Genomic DNA, 21,615 nt, shown 5'->3' on the forward strand with positions numbered 1-21,615 from the left:
AAATGTCCTAGGAGGCTTTAAAGCCCATTTCATGCAGTTAGTTAATCGGGCAGCTCGTTAGGCCCATTGCTGGACCTCACACATGGCAGTCTAATAGCAGGGGTAGCTGTGGCCTGGCTGGAGGATGGGAGGGCTCCAAGGAACTGGCTCTTCGGCTGGAGCCCCACGGGCAGGCACTGCCTGGAGCTGGTTGGAGCTCCCAGCGATGCCTTAAGTTTTAGCTTTCGTGTTTTTCAGGTTCTGTGCTGCCCAGGGGTACAGTTCTGAGCCTCATATTAAGAGTTAGCAAGCTCTCTTCACAGAGTAGGGAGACAAAACAAATCTTTTTCTTACTGGAGACCAAGGACAACTTTCAGGCCCAAAAGCACACAGAGCAGTGGACTGGAGGGAGGAACAAGAAGGATGGGACCTCACAACCTGCAGCTGTAATTGGACAATTAAACCCCAATATGCAAATGGACCAAAACGTATAAAAATGTAGGATCTCGTGACCACTCAGCCATTTTTGTGACCATTCTTAGTCCACCTTGGGTGTAGCCCTGGCCAGGCTCTTGTATCCTGGTGTATCCTGGAAGCCTTTCAAGAAATACCTACTGTATTCCCTAGCTCTGTCCAGTCCCTGTTCCGGGTCAGCTTTCCCAAGGCATCGCTGCGATGCCGAGCGGTGTTGGGGCTCAGTGGTGACACCGGCAGCATCGCTCCGTTTCTAGTGCTGTTCTCCAGCTCTGCTGGAGCAATCCTCTCCAGACCTTTGTTTAGTCACTTGTAAAAATACCTATTACCAATCTTTCTGCCTGTGTCATAGGTCCCATTTGATCTGCTCCTCTTCCCCCAGACTCTGTTCCCAAACCTGCTAATTATGCAAAAAAACAAGGTGCCCTTTTTTAATAGCTTCCTGCTCGTTGGGAGCTGCAGGAGCAGACTTGAAAAGGAGGGTTAGAGTGGGTCAGAACTCAAAAGGCAAATAGAATCAGAGAGATATTTATTTATTAATAAAAGAAACCCACAATCTTGTCTTGATAGTAAGGACTGCTGTGATGCTGCGTGGGGTGGAGTTCCTTTTCAGAGTGGTGGTTTAGGGCTGGGGTACTCTTGGAGGGTTTCATGAAGGCTCAGTGGGAGGATTTAATGGAGATTCGGGGATTAAGATGCCTCTGCATTATCATTTCTGCCAAATACGTAAAAGGACTTACTGTGTGTTCGCTTTACAAGTAAACTTACTCTTTCCAAAGCTTTGAAACACGAGGGAAACCCCCGGCTTCAAAACAGAAACACATGCACACAGTGCATTTCCCCTTTTGCAAAAGGCCTTTCCTTTCCCTTCTCTTCTCATGACAAAAAGGCTTAATTTTTTTTTTTTTTAGCCAATATAAGGGGAGAGGGAAGAGGGGGGAAGAGTCATTAAAACGCAGTTCTTTCAATTACGTCCCGTTATTTGTCATCTTTATTGCTTTTCTATAGTTTTCATTGCACCTTTAATGGCACGCCTGGTCAGAAAAGGTGAGCTGGAATGTGAACGCACTTGGCTGTGCCGCCGTCAGCGCCTACGAGCCGTGCTCCAATCCCAGTCCCTGTGGATTTTAATGTCCCCGCAGACTGCTGGCAGCCTGCTTCCAGCTGTGGCAGGCATGATGCAGTGAATTGCTTTTCAATGTTCTTTACTCAAATAGGCAGTAATTACAAGCTTAAAGAGGTTTAGTGGTCCAGTAAACTACATAATCACCCCTGAATTAGCCTGGGCTCATCAGTTGCAGTCCAGCAACCTCAAGACTGCTGTTTGTATGCAGGCTTTATCACGTAGCAACCTGAGCAGCAGGTGTGGAACAGCAAGAATCCCCCATAAACACAACTGTCTACTGGGGACAATGATCTCTAATGAGATGAGGCTACAGCATCACTGTAATTTAAGTGGGAAAATTAACGCTGGAGAATGTGCACTACTTCCAAGAGTCTCTGCTTCTTCAGAGAGCAGCGGTGTTTTCCTGGCTTTTTTTTTTTTTTTTTTCTTCTTTTCCCTCCTTTTTCTATTTTTTTTTTTTTTTTAAGATCTTTAAATGCATCTTTCCCACCCCCCCCCCCCCTTTTTTTTTTTTTTTTTCATGAAGAACACATTGTGGTTTTTGCTTATAAGTGAGTTGTCTTTATTCTTTTACAAGGATATGTTGTGAATATTTAATGGTGGACAGGGCATCTGTTCAAGGACTTTCCATGCCAACAAAGCAGCACTGCAAAATAGCAGCTTTATCTTTTCATTTCCTTCCTCGGTGGTAGTTTTCTTTCTTGCTTGTTTTGTTTTCAAATAAAAAAATGTAAAATAGGATGCAACCCCTCTCATCCTGGTGTTGAACCATCGGCACCTCTATGTGCTGGTTACCTTGAACTCTCTTTGTATGATGGCTTGATCCCTTCATGAAAAATGGAGCTCAAGCTCCTGGCAGGAGGCTTCCCAATTTGCTTGGTGGCTGCTCCTTAAGTGTGCTACCACCTTGGGAAACCTGCCTAAATCTCCTGCTCCATCCAAAAGCCTGAGGTTCGTATTCGGGATCTGGCTGAGTACAGCAACCCTCCATCAACCTGATTGCACAGGTGTGTGGAGTAGGGGATGGAGGCACTAGGAGTGTTTTTATCCCTCACTCACAGAGGGAGCTCCTGATGCACTGAAGACAGCCTGGGAAAAAGAGGAAAAAGCACAAATAAAAGCTTTTGGCTTAACTCTGTGGGATTACAGCCGCTGGCACCGGCGTTTCCCAGAGATTGTAGAGTTATTTCCGAGCCCACCTGTTTAGAAAGTCATTTGAGGTAGATAAGGACAGTGACTTATTGCTGAGAAAAGGCTTCTGGTTAGGAGATATTTACCTGGGCTAATCTGTCTTAGGCTGGCTCTAAAAACAACAGTGGTGCTGTTACGGAGTTATCAGGTAGTCGGGATTTCTTTTGGCGTGCCGGTGATATTTTTTCTTCCTTCCCAAAAGCTGCTCACCTAGGGAAGGCTGGGGTTTGCCTTCCTGCCTTTTCGTAGCTGCCTGATAAAGATGTTGGCTTAACTGGAGCGCTGGGTTTCAAGGCTGTGAATTTTAGCTCTTGGTGGCTGCAGTCAGGTGATGCAGTCAGATTTCCTCAGTTCCTTTGGTGTCATTTGGCTGTAGTGTTTCGTAGTTTTTTGCTGTGTGCTGCATTGAGGAGAATTTTGCTAATCTTTTGGACGCAGTTTTTCTTTTCATTTCCCTGTCCTTGGTCAGTTTTAGGCTGTGATAGAAAAATAACAGCAACGATAATAAAGAAAAATGGCGGAGGATTCAAAAGCGCGTCGCTCAGGTCACGTTAGCACAAATAGTCTTGATCCTAGAGTAAAAAAAAAATCCCTTCTTAAGTGTATCAGGCAAAGTGAATGTGTGTGTGCAAGCTGTGTGTGTTTCTGTGTGCACACACACACAGGCACCAGAGGAATGTTTGACATGGGAAGAGCTCCACTCAATTACCCTGGTATGGTGTGGGAGTGTCTGCATAGACTCAGCTTGAACTGAAAACCAGTGGGAGCCAGAGTAAACTCCAAGCACTGAGGTCTAGCAGAGTGTCTCCAAAAGGAAATAGCAGAAGCACCATTACTTGGACTAGCTAAAGCTCAACTGGAAAAGGCAGTGGGTAATAATATATGGTATGGAAGGAATAATATTGTAGCAGCCAGGAGATGGATTAGATGAGTTAAAAGGTTTTTCCATTTTCTGACTTCTGTAATATCCTGTGCAAGGGATGATCTGAACTTTTTTTCCTTAATGAGTGCTCACATCATGAGCAATTTGATGGGGCCACCAGAGAAGTATTGGCAGCGCATCCCAAGCCATACCATGTCTCTCCATCAGCCTTGGAAAGGATATTTATGTTAGTGAGTGCCAAAACTTGTTCACAGACAACTCTTGCAAGAAAATTATTTACAAAAGGGCAAATGGGAAAAAAGGAGAAGCTTTTTTTTTTTCCCCCCAGCATAACTTCTTCATTAAAAAGGGTCGCCCTTGCCAGTACCTCTTTTCCCTCCTTGAAAACCCCCAGAGAGGAAATGTCTCCTCCCCGCCTCTGCCTGCAAAACCACCCCAACCCCTGTTCAATCAGGTTGGCTGTGGACACAGGTTCAGATTTTAAAATTTCTGGGGTATTGCCTTTGCATCTTACACCCTGCATTTGCCTGAGGAGAGTCAGGTTCTGCCTCCTTTCCTCACCTTCTACTTTTTGGCAGGGTTGCCAAAGCAGCCTGCAGACCCTTCTGTAAGGGCAGCGATAGGCAGTGTCTCAGAGCTCATCTCACAGGGATGGGCTGGTGCAGAAGCCCAAAGCAAGAGCTTATTGGCCTCGCCACAGGGATACAGGCGAGTCAAAGCGATGCAGCATCTAGTCACACTGCATATTTTGATGCATTTTTGACTTTAGAAGGCCAAGCTCATCTGTTGATTTTGTGTTCATAGTTTGCAGTTCAGTAACTCTGCCAGCACCAGCGTTTATTAACAGTAATGTTGCAAAAAAGTCCTTAACGCAGGGCCTAATGTTAAACTCTTACAATAAGTTGAGGAAATATTTTCTTTTGAAAGAGGAAAAAAGCTGGCTTTGTGTGCAGCATGACCGTGTCATATGGACTATGTTTTCTTGCTGTGATGAAAAAGCAACGAGGAGCTTGAAATGCCGAAGCCAGCTCACACTTCAATAGCATTATCAGGCTGACTCACTACTCTCAGCCAAGGAAAAGACTGTGCAAACTTTGCAAAGGCTTTTTCTTTTTTTTTTTTTTTTTTTTTTTTTTCCCCTCCCAGCCTCAGAGATGCATTTCTAATAAAACAACTTCCTTCTCAGTGTTTTAGTATTTCCTCCAATGTGCAAGCCAATCCCATGGGATAAACAGGATCGAGTTTGCAGCTTCCGAGTTGAATTTTTTTTTTTTCCTTCTCCCCCCCCCCCCCTCCCTCTCCCCTCCCTACCAGGTCACCTCCACTTGGAACCTTTTTACAGCCTTGCCTGAATATAAAGCAGGTCACAGGGTTGGTCTATAAACCTATTCAGGCAGCCTGAAAAATAGGCAAGGGGGCTCCACACGTTCTCTTGATCGCTCCCTCTCAACGTGCCGGTGGCCGATGAAGAAAGGAGGTTGCAATCTTATGACTTTATGGATAGTGATCCAACCATTTTTTTTTTGGCTACTTTTCGAGTGCAGAAACCCCTGTTATTCTTTAGGAGGCCAGAATGTGTGAGGATCTAGGACTCGACTGCTATAAATTCAAGCTCTGTTCTTAGACTACACCATGCACTGCTTTTGTAATGCAAATGGAAGGCACAAAGTGTCCCTTTGATAATGTGCAGTCAGGAGACAAAAAAAGCATTCACTGCAACAGTAAAACTAATTCATAAAGCTGAGAGACAATAGGAAAGCATTATGGATATTAAAAAAAAATAGTAATTTCTCACAGATCAACTTGATCATTAATGTAAACAGTTCAAACGTAAACCAGAAAGAAGTTGGGGAAGGGGAGAGACCCAAATGGCTGCGCTACCACCTTAGCTAACCCTGGACAAGTTTGGGTAAAGCAAGAATTTAGAGTTCAGCATGAAGTGAATGTACAGTTTGTCACTGGAGAGCTGATCCTTGGGCTTTATTCTGGATACTGAGCTAGGCTGGGTTTCCCTTCAGAAACAAGAAAATCACAGTGTCGGGATATTTTTCCCCCCCTTTTTTTTTTTTTTATTTTGATGTTAGAAAGCGGTTAACAAACACTCCTGGGGCATAAATCTTGAGGGAGTGACTTCTCTTCATCACCTACCAGAGTTTACCTCAAGGTCATCTCCCCTTGGTGCGTTACAGTGAGCTCTGGAGGAGGCAGAGGGCTGCAGGAAAGGGATTAAAAGGGCTCCTGAAATGGTTCTCCCGGCACGACCAGCCCTGCCACGATAAGGGCAGCGCTGGATGGTTGCCACAGCCTCCTCCAAACAGAGCCTGCAGCTTTTCTCTTGAGCATTGCCTCTGCCTGGGTGCTGTGGGGGAGCTGGTTGAGCGCCTTCGGTGCCACGAGGAATTGGTGATCCGGGGGGGACTGAGAAGGGCAGGATGATTTTCCCATTTTTCTGGCACCGTTATGGTGCTCTGCTGTCGCAGAGGAGGAGAGGAGGGACTGCTATTGATGCCTGGTTACAGATAAGATAAAGTCTGTCCTGGCATCCAGCATTTGCTGCCTGGGGTGGAAAATTTGAGGAAAGGAGTGCATTTGGACAAGGCGTAGCATTAAGAGACAACCTTGGATGCTTTCCATCTGTACCGAATGGAGACTCTACCCACCATCTGTAGTCAAAGGTGATTTAAAAAAAGAAGAAAAAATCTTATTGTTTTGCTAAAAAAGCTCTCAAGCTGCATTAAAAAAAATGGGCTTTTATTAAGACTGCTGCTCGCTAAATACCATTCATAAAACAGTGATGAAAAAATATGATTTAAAGTTAAATTTTTCTCTCTGTCACTTTGATTTCTTTGTTACTGCTAAAATGACTGCTCTGACTCATATTTTGCATAGTTATTTTTACCTTTTCAAATGTTCCCTTAACTGTTCATATTACCCTGGGCAAATCCCCCGGGGATAATTTTCATTTGCATGCAGACTTTGATGGTGTTATTAAGCAATCGCTTTCTGTACTAAGTCATTATTAAAAGTAATACCACAGAGCCTCAAAAACACATTAATGGTGCCAAACAATCCGCATTTCAGTGCTAGATTTATGGAAAGGGAAAAGCACAAGGTCTCATATCATTTGGTGGATGCTGCTCTATGGCTCTGTAGCAGCAGCATCAGGCTTGATCAGAAAAGATCAGAGCCAAATTCAGAGCCCTTATCTCTTGCCAGCCTTATTTCTTTAAATGCCCTTTTTTTGTTGTTTTTGTATTTGTTTTTTGGTTTGGTTTGGTTTTTTTTTTTTTTTAACCTGCCTGCTTCCTACTTGCTTTTCCCCTTGGATTTTTACCCTTTTCCTCTGGCCTTGGCAAGGAAGCCTGTCTGCAGTCTTCTGGTATACACGAGCTGGGCTGGTTCTGGGAAGGAGGGTCAGCCTTCCCATCTGTAATCACCGTTTTATGGCTTTCACTCGAGGTGTTAATGCAGATCAAATGGAAAACAGTCCAGCGTGAGTGTTACAGCTTCTCATGCTGCCCTGCATACGGTCCCAATCGTTAATTCTGATTATAAGACCTAAAGGTAATTCTGTTTGCTCTCCTAATGCATTGCTGCTCTCCCGGTGGTCTGGAGTCTCTTTTTCTCCAATTCCCATCTTGATCAATTGTTTGCAAATAATTAAGCTTTTAAGAGATAATGGTAGGAGCTAATGTACACAGCAAAGTAAAGGTCTCAAGTCACTGTTTATTGAACAGTTTGCCTTGATATCCCAAAGTGATCCAGAGTGATAGGTGGACTTGTCAGCTGGAGTCACTGCAGTGTTTTCTAGTCGTTCTTCCCCATAGATTCATAAATTTAGTAAAATTATAGAATATCTCGAGTTGGAAGGGACCCATAAGGATCACATCCAACTTTCCCCTCCTCACAAGACTACCTTAAACTTAACCGTTTTTCCGAGATATGCTTTATACACATTCATGCCAGTATAATCTATACACACAAATATATATCCATATCTCTGTGCGTTTGTCCATATTCCTTCAAACAGCCGTCAGAAAGTTTTCAGAAGACACCGGTCATTCTTGAGCAGGTGGAGTAAAGACCAACAGCAGCAGTTTTGATCGAATTTCCTATTTCTTCATAAAATGGCAGTTCTCAGGGTTCCCTCCTTCCTCTCTGCCTTTGCCTGTAGCACGGGCCTTCCAAGCCCTGTGGGTGGGAACGCAACAAGGCTTTGAGTGTTTTTATAGCAACCTAGCCCGTGGCACGCTGATTCTTTGTCAAATCATTTCTATTATTTTATTTTATTTTTAGTCCGCAAAGGAACAGCTCGCATGATCCACGGAAAGCTTATGTAATAACGTTGCTTAGTGTTTAAGATTACTTTAAACCACGCGGAATCACAGTTAAAAAGCCTGCCGCACTGTGACCCTTTAGCTAAGAGGGATTAGCTGTGTGAAATCCCAGGCTGTCATGTGATTATGGCAATTACAGGTTTATCATGAAATTAAAAGTTTATGCTGTACTAGGATATGAGAAAAAAAAAAAAAAATTAATCAGATGACCGTAGACATACCACAATTTGAGGAATTTGTAGTTTGGGACTTTTAAAGCAATTATTTTTACAGTGACAATATTATTCTGATGGCTAATTTTATCCAGTCTTGTCTATTTTAAAAAAAAATATCCAGAACAATTGAAAATTGCTTAATGGAGACAGACTTCTCAATTCCAATAGCTAGAGGCTGTCTAGTAATTATTGCTTGCTGCATGAAATTAGACACAGTTTGTTCAATTACTTAAAATTAGATCACATGTAAGGTGGCAAAGCAAAATAAGAAGAAGGGAAAAAAAAAAGAATAATTCTGTCCTCGCTTGATAGCAAAGTAATGAAATGAGAAGTAAGCTGTAAAGATGAAAATGTTACAAATCATCTCTGTAGGGTTTGGGGTTTGTTGAAGGGAAGAAAAATGTTGTGTTCAGATAGATGGACGGAAGTATGACTGTTGTGGATGAATGTGTGTAGAAGGCAGATGGTAAAATACACGCTATATTTTTGCATGTGTAAAACGCAAATTGCCCATAAAAAGGAAGTCAAATCCCCTTCCCTCTGTTTTTCACGTTACAATTCTGGAGCTGTTTCATGTACACACAGAAAGTGCAAGGGATGGTTTACAGGTGTGCGGGTCCTCTGTGGGCTTCCTGTCACGAGAAGAGTACTTGTAAAAGAATTGAATATTCCTCCACACTTTCGGGTGAAAAAAGATTAAAAGTCTCTTACAGATCTGATGGCCGTGGTGGTGGGCTTTGAAGTGGATGTGTTGAGTTAAGAGAAGTTGCTGGAGTTGCAACAAAAATAATCCCTGTTTGGTAATGTGGGGTGATACTTGCATGTAACATAGCCATGAGAAGTCAGACTATGCTGTTTACAAGAGTACGTAAAATCTGCTAAATAGCTATAATACCAATGAGATCGTGGAATTTTATGAGGTTTTAAATTCTTACGCTTTACAAGGTTTCATTTTATGTCTCATGTAATATTACACTGAAGAGTACATCCAGAGAATAAGGGAATATTTGGGTGGGGGAAAAAAAAAAGGATGAATGTGTACCAGTGGATAGTTTGTGACAGTCAACTGCTCAGTGGTGTTGGGATAGGACTAACCAGTTACATCAAATGATCTTTATTGAAATGCTACTGAGCACCTTGCAGCAGTCCAGGCCTGAATCAGATGTGTACCGAGGCTCGGGCATCCAGGTTAGGAGCTGAACCAGTTCCTCAGAGCAGGACTTTTCCTTGAAGCTGTTGCATTTGCAGGTTTTGGCCATTTCCTTTTGGGGCGGTGACATTTTTGCGTAGACGGGAAGGGCAGAAATGATATTTCTACATTTCAGGCTTGGCTGTGGTTTCTGCTGTTGATTTATTAAGCAATCTGTATTCATGCAGAAGCGAATTTTCTGAGAAAGCAAATCAAGTTCTCACAAGAAACTTATGATTGAATTATAACATTATCTTCAATTAAAGGAGTATTTATTTTCTGTCTCTTAGGATTAGCGCAGCACAGCTATGCTAATGTCAGGCAAAAATGTGCTGATTGTTGACCTTGCATTGGCCTGTGTTCAACACACAGGCATTTGTTTATGTTCAGGATGCTGATCTTATTTGCAAATTATTTTGGGGCACTGGCAAGTTTTGCCTTCACTATCTCAGAAAACATCAGAGTGCTTTAGTTTTACAGAGGAGCGCTTTATCACATTCTTTGTTGTTCTGTTAAAAACAAAAGTGAGAAGAGGAAAAAAAATAGATTATTTGACTCTAATCGGTCACTTGAGACAAGTACAAAAAAATTTTCAGCTAATGCAACAAATATCCTTCTCAAGTATCAAGGCACTGTCAGTATCCTAAGCAGTTATTTCTCCACTTCACTAATCTTTATAATTGGCTTGTCTTTTACTGCCATTAATTAAGTGATGTAGTAGCCCATTAATAATTATAAAAGAGTGACACACCTCAGCATTTTCACCTTTCAATAATAGATGTCACGCTTCTGTTTTGGTTTGGGTTTGGTTCGTTGTTTTTTTTTTTTTTAATTATTTAAAATAAAAAGGAGGCCAAAAAAAGCACATTGTTTTAAATGTTTGTATTTATTTTGGTGTCTTATAGCACCCTTACCCTTCAGAAGAGCAGAAAAAGCAGTTGGCACAAGACACAGGGCTCACTATACTTCAAGTGAACAATTGGTAAGTAATTTTCCTTAGTGTTTCTATATGGCCACTGGCACCCTCTGGCTATTCCTTTGTGGTTTGGGGGGACACACCTTGCCCTTGTTTTTCCCCTCCCCAACAGTTTATTGATACACAAGAGATGCAACCAAGTGAGTGGTTTCAGGTGGTGGGAAGTACGATGTTTGCTACTGTGTTTTATTTTCCCGTCATTTGGGCAAATCTCCGTGTGCTCGCATTTGATACCAGTCCTCTTTCTGGCTGAGGATATCTGTTCTTCAGTAGGAATGCACATCCCCTTGCAGAACATTGGTCTTGGAAGAGGTTTAGATGTTGGGGGTGAAAAAGGGACAATTGGTCCCATTTCTGCTTTCACTTGGGGCTGCTGTCGTGCTTTTTATAGTGTTGTTAGAGAGGCTTTTCTTTTTCACTGACATTCCAGTATCTCTTTATCAGTTTGTTTTCAAAATCCAGTTTATGAGTAAACTTTGAGGACAACTTGGTTCTTTGCTGCTGAAGTACGGTGTGGAGCAATTTTATTTATTTGCTCCACCTAAGGGTTGGTGGAGCCTTTGCTCTGTTACAGCAGGGATTTGTTTGAAGGAAGTCGGGTTCCGTGCTGTTTGAAGGAAGTCGGGTTCCGTGCTGTTTCTGCAGTGGATTTTGGGTTGCTAACTGTCTGGGGTGTGGTGAAGGCAACCAGCGAAAATGACTCGTGATTTAAGTATCATACAGCAGCAAACCTCTTTAAAAAAAATTTGATTTATTGCCCTTTGATGCTGCATCAAAATGTGAGTTCCTCCCACTATCCCAGAGCAAGTGTCATACTTGAAGTGTATTGCAATCTAATACCTTGTAAAACTAAGTGTATCTAATTAATTGTCCTAATATTTTTAGATTAGTGTTTATGATGGGAAACCTTATCCTCTTTGAAGTAATACCCAGAAAATGGCCAAGGCAAACATCAAGCCTGCTGGGGAAAAGGAATGCCAGTTTGCAGACAAAAGTTGTGTTGTTTTGGTTTTTTTTCCTGTTCAATAAGTGTCAGAGATTAATATTACTGAAGCTCTGATTACATGGCCTAATCCATTTTAGTGAATAAATTTGGTCTTGATGTCCATTGCACCTACATTAACAAACCCTCCTCTCTTAGGGAGCGTAGGAGCCTATGGGAGAGATTTCAGATATATTAAACCCCATTACAGAAAATGTAATTTCTGTCAATATAATCCCATGTATTCTTCAATTTAGTACTTCAGAGATAACAAGCTACTTACAATATATTTGCCTTTGGAGGATTAATTTACAAAGTGCACTATCTGGGAGACGCAGGCGGGCTCACATAAGCATAGCTTGTAAGGGTTATCAATTTCTGTGACCCCACAGCAGCCCTGGGAGATCAATTTTTTGAAGCCCTTTAAGATGCTGAATAAAGGAAAATGCCAAATACTTAGTGGATATGAAGTATGCTCCCAACACACTTGCTTTAAAATGGAGGAATAAAAGGCACAAAACGTAAAATTTACGTGTTATGAGGTAGCGTAACCCAAAGTATTTTGGCTCAGACAGGAAAAAAATCAGTGTTTGCTTCAACTTTACATCCTCCAGCCTTCATCCAGGTGTTACCCCGATTTATTTGGTTGTACTTCAGTGTGACAATGGGTGCTTTGGCCCACTGAGAAGCTGTGGATACTCATCGGGGTCTTGTTTAAGGATGGGGTGGAGGACGGGGATGTGTGCAGGATTCAACGTGGGCAGATGTGTCAGTTTGGGGTGGTTCGTCAAAAGAAACTTTTCAAGATGATGGACATAGGATGGATTCAACTAAAGCTGGTGGAATTTCTCCAGAGTGACCTTCAGTAGGTTTTATTTCAGTTTTCTTTCCAGAATGTTTTTCAGTACCCATCTCCCCTCGAATACGAGGAGTTTTTACTTTGGCTTTGTGTCAGGTGTGTTCTTACAAGTTCCTTATGTGTAAGGAAGAAAAAAAAAAAAAAAAAAAAGAGGTCAAGATACATTATAACTGAAGTTTTGTGGATGTAGGGCAGAATTCCTCTGCTTGAGCTAGTTCAGTAATTCTGCTGTGGTGTTACAATTGTATAAATTATTGAGGCAATTCCCCTCCTCTCCCCCGAGGCACGAGGATTTTACACTACAGAGGCAGTGGGGCTTTCCTAAATCGCAGGTGGTGGGCAGAGATGCCAAAATATGGCAAGTCAGCCCCTGCTTTTGGTACTGGATGCTGAGGAACAAGGAGACTGTGGAGCTGTTGCTGAGTGTGCAGGTTGCACAGGGAATACCCAGCCAGAAGGTGACCAGTGAGTTGCTCCATCCCCTCCCAAATCCTGGGGGCTATGGAGCAACCTTCTCAAACATTTTGCTGGATCCCTTTTCTCCTAAGGCAACGTGCAGAAGAAACTCTTCCTACCTAAATGTTTTGCTGCAGGGAAGAGCTAACATATAATTTCTGGTTAGTTTTGCCTTTCTTAAGCAGGCTCATAAGTCATTCAGGCACAACTCACAAAAAAAAAAAAAAAAAAAAAAAAATTGCCTTCCTCCTTAGATTCTTCCAAACTTGTTAACACACATGTACATTTTTGTATTAATGATGAGTCATTGTAAATCACTGTTGCGGAGATTAAATAAAATGCTGAAGGGCAGGCTGGGTGCAGATCAGTCATAAATTATTGGCAGCAACACAGCATGTGGGAATACATGAAATGTGCATGAAAAACATAAACTCATGTCTGGTAGCATGGTCGTTAGCCCAGACTGGGAATGCTGGATTTTCTGGCTGGAAATAGAAGTTTGCCACAGACCAGGCAGTGAAGAGAGCATTTGTTTTCTGCAGATTGAAAGCATTTAAACAATTTTTTTTTTTGGTCATATTTTGAATGCCTTTCCAGTATGTGCTGGTTGCATACCTCAGTTCTCTGCCGTAACGAAAAAAAAAAAAAAAAGTTGATTTTCACATATGGACTGCCCTGGTGTTGGGACTCCCCAGGCTGATGCACATAACCCATGTTGATGGTGGAGGAGTCACAGGAATGGGGTGATGATGTGACAGAAAATATATCCGTGAAAAGGCACATGTCTTTAAAAACACCACAGTTCCCTTACCACGACCCTTTTTGTTGGTGTGGGGTTTTTTTGGTTTTTTTTTTTTGGTTTTTTTTAGTAAGGAAATAATCCACATGGAAGATTTTTCCCTTTTTTTTTGTTTTTTTCCCCCCCCACATGACAACTTTGCTTGTGAATCGCCAGCGTTGCCTTCTAGGACCATCTTTTTGCCTCAGTCAGATGTTTCTGTTGTGGAGAGAGGGAGCCCTTACCCTGTTGCAGAATGAAAATAAATCTGTGGAAGGTAGGAAGATAGCAGAGTTCAAATGTCACTGGTCTAAATGAACCGTTCAGGTCTCTGTCGTATCAGTTGTTTAACCCCACAGCAGTTTAGGGTTTCCAAGCACAGTGATAGGAACACGAAGGGGCACTCATATGGTGCCTATATGGACACGGTGGAAACCTGAACAGGTACAGGTTAATAAGGTGCTTTTCCCAGGTGATAAAAACAATGAATTGAAATATCCAGGTGTGATCCAATCACTTCTTTCCTCAGCTGAGAGCCAGTCAGGCTATACTGAGCAATCCATACGGTTTTCTTGTTTACTACATCCCAGCTGAATCCCTTCCCATTAAGAGCTAATGGTAAATAATTACTGGTGGTAGTCTATGAAGAAGAGAGAGCAGTTCTAATCAAGGGGTGCATTCGGTGTCAGATGCTTGTTTATGTTTTAGAAAAGTCCTGCTGCGCGCAGATAGATGTTTGTATACTTGTAGAATAATGTGCCTGTATAACCTCCCTATATGTGCATGCCTATACGTGACTGTCTCTCTGCATTCAACTGCATGAAAATGATCCAGCAAAAAAAAAAAATAAAATTGAGAGTTCAAATCCCTAAAGCTCCTTCCTTTATTAGGTGTTTCCATTCTGCTTTTTCCAAATACCCTCGTGCTATCTAGGGCACAGCCCAGACAATGCTGGAGCAGCTAGTCAATATTTTATCTTGCCCTCATTTCTCCGTGCTTCGTTTGTTGAGCTGTATTCAAACCGTGCTTGAAGATGGAATTAATAATTACTGCTGGGCTTTCCTATGGCACTTACTGCTGTAATACCCAAGTCCTTCCCTGACCTCCACATACTTACATATGCATACAAGGATGTAGGTCTACATGGTATTTTTGCAGTTACCCTGCAAAGAGAAAGAAAAAAGCGTTGTCTTGGTTCACAGGGTGACTCCAGCAGTCACAAGTTTTGGGTTGGTCTGGGGCTGTGAGGTGACTCAGAATTACAGCAATTTATTCGCATTTAGGGTCCAATGATCATTGAAACTTCATGTTTCATGGAAACTCCAAGTTTTGAGTGTCTTTGGTGTGTCTTGCATTGCCAATGTCCACTGTGGGGTATGCAGGAGAGAATGAGAAATCAGTAACTTCTGGTGAAAGTTTTGGGTTTAATGATTTACTCAGAGCTGAATCCTCTTCTCCAGTGCAGCATTTGGCTGTATGAACCAGGACTGGCTTGCTTTTCTTCCTGCCTCAGTCATTCAACTTTGTCAAAGCTTATTACCTGTAGAAATAGATCTTTTATAATGCCCTGGCCTGTTCCTATAACAGACATTGGGATGCTCGAGGCATTGAGCCCTACCAAAAATGGTAGCATGGGCTGGTAACTGAACTGTAATGAAGTATGTTAAAGACTAGGGTGCAAACAACTCTAGTAATATGGTGTCCTAACTCTTGAGTTCTTGATTTTATGTTCTTGGCTTCTTTAAATGTCAGTTTTGTATATAATTTCCTAGGCTTGTGAAAAAAACTCAAAACAAACACCAACCAAACATATTGGAAAAATTATCAAATAATATAGTCAAAAAATTTCGCTTGTCTTATTCTTGGAGTCAGATGAAGCGGATTTTACTGAAAACTTGCAATAAAGACTTTTCAAAAAGGCTCCAAGACCAGCCCAAAGATGAGTGTGGAAAACCAGAGATGGACTTGGGATAGGAAGACCTGGCTACCTTACAGTATGTAGCACAGCCATCTCGGACCACAGACCCACAGAAACTATTCATTACTCTTTTAGTCCCCTCACAACTCTCCTCCTGCAGGAAATTTCCTTCTGCTTCCATTCCTTTGCTCGTGGGTTAGACCAGTGGCAGAGCTTTGCTACAGCAGCTGCATGGGGCAGGGAAGGGAGAGCTTTGCCGTGGCAATGGGTGGGCAGGATGACATGGTGGGGACAGGAGGATTCCTCACTTCTCACGGGACAATGCTCCCCAGAACCCAGGGATGGACAGGGAGCACCACTGGGAAGGGTGTCCTCTCCATCTGCTCCTCCTGCCTTGCAGATGGTGGGGTTATGGGTGGAGCAGATGGGGGAATGCAGACTGGGAGATGCAGATGGAGAGCTGCAGATGGGACCAGATGCAGGTGGGGCAGATGCAGAAAGACCCTCCACATAGGGGCAGGGGAGAGAGGAAGGGCTGCACAACTCTCTGCCTTTTGGGAAGCAGTCCCAGGCCCCTCTTTTCCCTCTGTGGTTTTCATATCATAACATGCCAAGGGGTTTGGTGCATCTGAGGCACACCCAAACACCCCCGAATCCAACTGGTAATGTTGTCTGGTGTTTCCCATGTGCTCAGCCCCATTCTGGACCTCTGGAGAGGGTGGAACACCTCCTTCCCGAGGCCGGGCATTTAGACATCATCTTTGCTCAATTCCTCCACGGAGGGTGATATCCACCCCGAGCAAAAGGCCAGCACGTGACCAGTGCGCCACTTTAGTTCCCACTTAAGCACTATTTTTAGGGTGTAAGTGGGGGAGGAGGCCAGCAGGGAGGGAGCATAGCAAAAGCAGGTGCTGGTCCTATGTGCAGGGTTGGATTTTCACCCCTGTTGCCTACCAGATTGTAGGCTACAATAAATAGGGAAGGTGCTCGGCTTGCCGAGCACATCGCGCCCGGGGAGTTTTGGTCCTCGGAGAGTAAAATATCTGCTAGTTTTCAGGTGTATCTGTTACTGCTTTTGTTGCAGTAAACAGATTAAATGAGAAAAGGTCAAGATGCAATTTGAATCTGTGTAAGAACATAACAAATACTTTTCTCAGTAATCAGATATAGTAAATACAAGCACTTATTTACTTGTAAATGTTAAAACATTCACAAATTATCCTCTCAACTTCAGCAATACGAACTTAACCATCAGGTTTTGGAAAAAAATTGCTTTTCTCCTCTATGTGATTCTAGAATATGTATACAGTTGTTGTTTAAACTCTGTTTCGTCAATGGGAATACATGCAAAAGCAGGAAAAAATTGGGAATAAGAAAGAATATATGTTTGAGGTCTGACAAATAAATATTGTTTAGTGTTCCAGAGAATAAGACAGTAGGTGTTTGCAGTATGAAAATCATCCCCCTCCAAGAAAACGCCCTCAAAACACCAAGAAGACTGTTTTCAAAAAGTATCTTGCTGGGTGAATTGTTACATCGTTTGAGCAGTTCGGAATGTGTGCGGTAAATTAGCTGTTCTAAACGTACCATGTGCCGGATCTTTCAAGCAGATTTTTGCATTTATATTTTCACTAAGTCTTAGCTAATTGTTATGCCTTTCACCTTGAATGCCAATTGTAATAATAATATTACATCTGTAGTCTATTTCTCTGCTCTTAAATTACAGCAATCAGGAATACTCGCTAGGTAAAATCCTGTGTAGTTACTCATAAGAAAATATTGAAATCAGATGAAAAAATAATGTTTAGCTTGCATATTGCCTTAGACAGCCCTGGAGAGCTGCCAGGCAGTCAAGGTATTATTAGAAAAGCTGAGCAAATAGCTTACAGGGGGAAGAGCTGTGAATGTAGAGCCATCAGGTACCGTCAGATCACCGGATTTTAGGCTGGAATTTCCTTTTTTAGTTCAGCAAAGCCATTTAAAAGCACGGCACGGTGGTTGAAACATGTGGAGTGTGGATTCGGTGAGTCGATTTGAGGAGTATTGGTACAGTTTTGCCATGGGTGTTTTTTCCAAAGGGCTCAGGTGCTCAGAGGAGGTGAGTAAAGAGGACTTCAGATGGAGGAGAAGATGGAGACCTGATGGACCCTGGGTTCCTTGTTCAGTCCAGGCTTGTCAGTCTCCATACCCCTGAAACTGCCCCAAAACAAGCGTCATCCCATTTGGGAGCACCAGGGAAAGATGTTTCAAACCATTGCTCTGACAGCCCCTGGATTCATACTGGGAAAAAACAGCAAAGGAAACACCATTTATTTCAAAAGCAAGCGTGAGATCATTTTTCCCAAGCTAGCAGACTAATTAGTGAGCACTGAGCAAAAGAAGCCCCAAAGCCTGGTATTATTTTAGTCACAAAGGTGCTTTTTTGAGAGGAAGTGAGGCTGGTTCCCACTGCAGAGCATCAGACAAGTGGAAACAGAGTTTACCTGCCAATAGTCCTGACTAGCAAAAGGTTAATAAACTCTTTTCCCTCTTCTGGGATGGTCTTGTACTCAACAAACTTTTTTTTTTTTTAGTTGGTGCATTAATGTTCTGTAACAAATATGATGTCAGGTGCTAGGGAAATAAGATGAAATAGCACCGTGTCTCTTGCTCTTTTCTCCTCTCCTGCTCTAGCTCTGCTCTGCAGGATCGGGGTAAGGGTCAGAATGCTTTGCTTGCTTCTCCTTATTTAAAAATACTGAGATTCAGGAGTGCACCATCTCAAAACAAGAGTTTGATTTTAATAAAAATGCCCGTTCAGGACACGATTGTGTTGTGGAAGTGCTGCACTGGAAGCAAGGGGAGAGCTTTGCACTGTAAATACAGTTCTCAGGTCTTGGTTTCCTTTTAGTGCAAGAGAGATCCTTGATATATATATTTAAAAAAAAAAAAAAAGTTACATGCCCTCAATATATGAAAAAAAAAAAAAACAAAAAACAACAGAATGGGAGAGTAATGGCTTGTCATTGCTTTGCAAGTCAGGCTTTGGTCTATTTTTGTCATAGCTATCTGAAGTGTGTTTACATATAGTTTGCCTTTCTGGTATTTTGTGCTTGCACAGACCTGATCTCCACCTATTTTGTGTCAACAGTTGCTGAGATTGGTGTGGAGTGATTAACCATCACGAACTGAAACACCAGCACGTGGAGAAAGGTGCCCTCAGAGACCCTCTCTCGCACTCAAACCAGACTCTTGCTCCAGGCTGCACCTGCCTAAAACAAACTGCCTGCTTCCAAACTCAGCTTGAAAGAGTAAAAATGGGGCAAATGTTGCCTTTTTCTTGGTTAAATCAATTTTCTCTTCTCAGAAATGAGACACAGCCAGAGGGGCAGGGTGAGGAACCTGTTTTCCAGGGCGTGTGTTTTGCCCTGCCTACCCTGGAACGATTTTGGTGTAAGTGATGCATGGCTGGCTACACCGGCCTCAGCACCAACCAGGATTCTGCCTCTCCTTTGGCTCTTCAAAAATAAAAGAAATGGCAGCAGATGCTGAAAAAATATTGCTTCCACTGTTGTTCAGTGAAATCTAGGTCATGTAACAGTTTCCTAGGTTTTGGATTTTTTTTTTTTCTCTTGCCCAGGCACTGTAGTCCTTGTATCTTTTTTGGCTAAGGATAAAGCTCGATACCAATAGCTGCTTTTGAATTCAGATTTTTTCCAGAGATGTCTGACTTCCCACCTGGGTTTTAAAGTGGTTTGTACCATCTGGGTGCTGATCCCTAAGCTTTCTCTGTCGCTTGGTCTCACAAATTCTTTTAATCTTTGACATTCCTCTGACTTCCCTGTCTGTGTTTTGTTGGTGTTGTTTTCTGAGGGTGTCTTTTCTTCTGCCCTGAATATAATGCTGTCAGTAGCAGGATTATAGGCAAAATGAATCACTTCACTTAATGGGAAATTATGTTTAGATAAAGTAGATTACAAAGTAGGCTATTAGTAGTGGTTAGAAAACAATGTTTTGAAGTGGGATGTCTTGGGGCATGGAGAGTTTGTTCAGAAGTGTGGGGTTGTTTTTCAGGTTGGCTGTGACTCAGAATTGTATCTTCTGTGGTTTCTGGGGAGAGGGGAAAAAAAAAAAAAAAGGAAAAAAGAATTCAAACCAGTTTTTCAGGTGCCCACATCACACAAAGCACATCAATGTGCCTGTATCTGTTGTCTTGGTCTGATTGTGGTGGGGAAGACACAACCACAGCAATAAAGCTTCCAAACCAGTGTCTTGGGGTATAGACCAGAATGATGTCAAAGCCTATTTCATGTGCAGAACACAGGCCCCATATAGGACCTCTGTATATTTTCTCTTTGGGGGCCCTGAGAGTGTTTTCTCCCAAAGACACTTGTCCAGAGTCTTGTTTTGGCCACCCTGGGCTTGCTTCTCCCTTTTCCTACGGGCTGCAGGAGCTGGTGTGGGGTGACTGGGTGTGGAGTTATTCCATACTCCTTCATTGCCTTTTGGGGATGAGGAGGAGGAGGAAGGGATTCATCCAGGAGCATAGACAGGTCCTTCCTCACACCCTCCAGTGAGAGGGAACATATTTAAACCGGCAGCCAGATGTGGGAGCAGCCTCTCTTCTTTTGCTTGGGCTGGGGGGCAAAGCACAGCTTCCCACTCCCGTGCTGTGTGTGGGGTGGGGAGGGAGGGGACAGGGAAAAAGCTGTTTGGACGAGGCTCACAGTCTGCTGCGTGGAAAAACCTCGGGCCTCAAGGAGAACCCCCTGTGTTTGGAATACTTGTCTGGCATGAGAAAGCTCAGAGGTCGTGCAGGCACTTCTCACAAGCTGTACATTCCCCCAAAGAAGAGGTTATGCTGAGTAGATAGAGGACATTCAATTGCTGAAATAGGGAGGAACGTTTTCAGAGAGATTGCCAGTATTTTGCTGTCAGCTCTCACCCATTCCCAGCTTAATCCCTGCCATCAAATGGGGCTTGGTTTGCTGGTTTGACATGATCTGCTGAAGGAAAACTGCTGGGTTGCACCAGATGAGGACCCAAGCTGTAGAGCCCAGAGGAGCTCTCCTGAAGGATCAGCTGGGAAGCTGGTGTTCAAACCCTTCTCAGGGCTGTGCAAAACCACCAAGCTGGGAGATGTGCATCTCAGCCTGGACTGCTCTCAAAGCTCTCAGAGAGCCTGCACACCCTCCTCTGTTACAAGTGTTTTTGTGGGAGGCAAGATTTTGTCTGCCAGCGCATCGTGTACCCAGCCACAAGCGCTTTGTGGGGGCCAGTGCTGTCCCAGGCAGGACTCAGAGCAGCCTCAGTGCTGCTCTACTACATGAATCCTTGCCATATTCCTTAAAGGCTAATTGTGGCACATGGAGATCAGCAAAGTACAGCTGCGCTGGGATTTAGGAGCAGGGAAGAGACGGGAGGTCAGCTCCGCTGGCGCTTTGCCATGTAAAGATTTCCCCTTACATCATCTGGCTGCTGAGGGCGAGTTTACATCTGCCTTGCACCCCGAGGGAGTTGTGGTGTCAGGGAATGAGGTTGCTGAGAGTTCTCCCCAGTGCAGCCAAGACCTGCAACGCTGCTCTGTCTCCCTGGCATCGTCGGGGAGACGCCTGGATACTGGGTCTGGATTTTCACTGGAAATGTTCCGCGCTGGCTGAGCTCTTTTTGAGGGGGATATGTGGATGGGAGGGGAGGAGGAGGAGAAGGAGAACATACCAGAAAGGCCAGCAGCTTCTCACCTGTGATGTAGAAGAGCACAGGAGAGGGGCAGAGCAGGAAGGTCTATCTCCAGGGAGCCCTTCCCCAGGCACGAAGGCTCTTCACTCCTCCCCACCAAGTCCCTTCCATAATTTTCATTCATAACCAGCCAAATAAATAGAAATAGGCCTTAGCTCCATCCTGCTGTGGAACAGGCAAAAATTTTGCGAGACCAGAATTGTTTGCTGCCCGGCTTTCTTCTAGAAAGACTCCTCAAGCAGCCATAGCCCTGAGCCCTGCAGAGAGAGGGAGCTAAGGGAGCTTTGGGGCCAAGGGAGAAGCAGGGCCGGGAGCTGGAGTTTCCCAGCTCAATAGAAAGCCACCAACCATCATAAAGGTGTGAAACTCCAGAGGACAGGCCGCCACCACCAGGCTCACTGCTACCCCAAGGCTCTCACCGTGTCTGCGTTTTGTCCCATGGGGCTGGTACTGATAGGACAAGGTGGGGGTGGCTTTAAATTGACAGAGGGTAGGGTTAGATTAGATGTTAGGGAGAAATTCTTCCCCTGCAAG

General features: G+C 43.4%; 1 protein-coding gene across 3 annotated transcripts in view; it reads left to right on the forward strand.

The window, feature by feature from the left end:
* The window catches only part of MEIS1 (Meis homeobox 1), a 109,291-nt gene that overhangs the window by 75,591 nt on the left and 12,085 nt on the right, over window positions 1–21,615 (forward strand). For all 3 annotated transcript variants that reach the window (XM_040059002.2, XM_040059005.2, XM_058419823.1), the window contains one exon: window positions 10,300–10,376. In XM_040059002.2, the coding sequence (XP_039914936.1) occupies window positions 10,300–10,376 (77 nt within the window). The remainder of the gene's footprint in view (window positions 1–10,299; window positions 10,377–21,615) is intronic.

This window comes from Hirundo rustica, chromosome 3 (assembly GCF_015227805.2).
Source record: "Hirundo rustica isolate bHirRus1 chromosome 3, bHirRus1.pri.v3, whole genome shotgun sequence".
Lineage (NCBI taxonomy): Eukaryota > Metazoa > Chordata > Aves > Passeriformes > Hirundinidae > Hirundo > Hirundo rustica.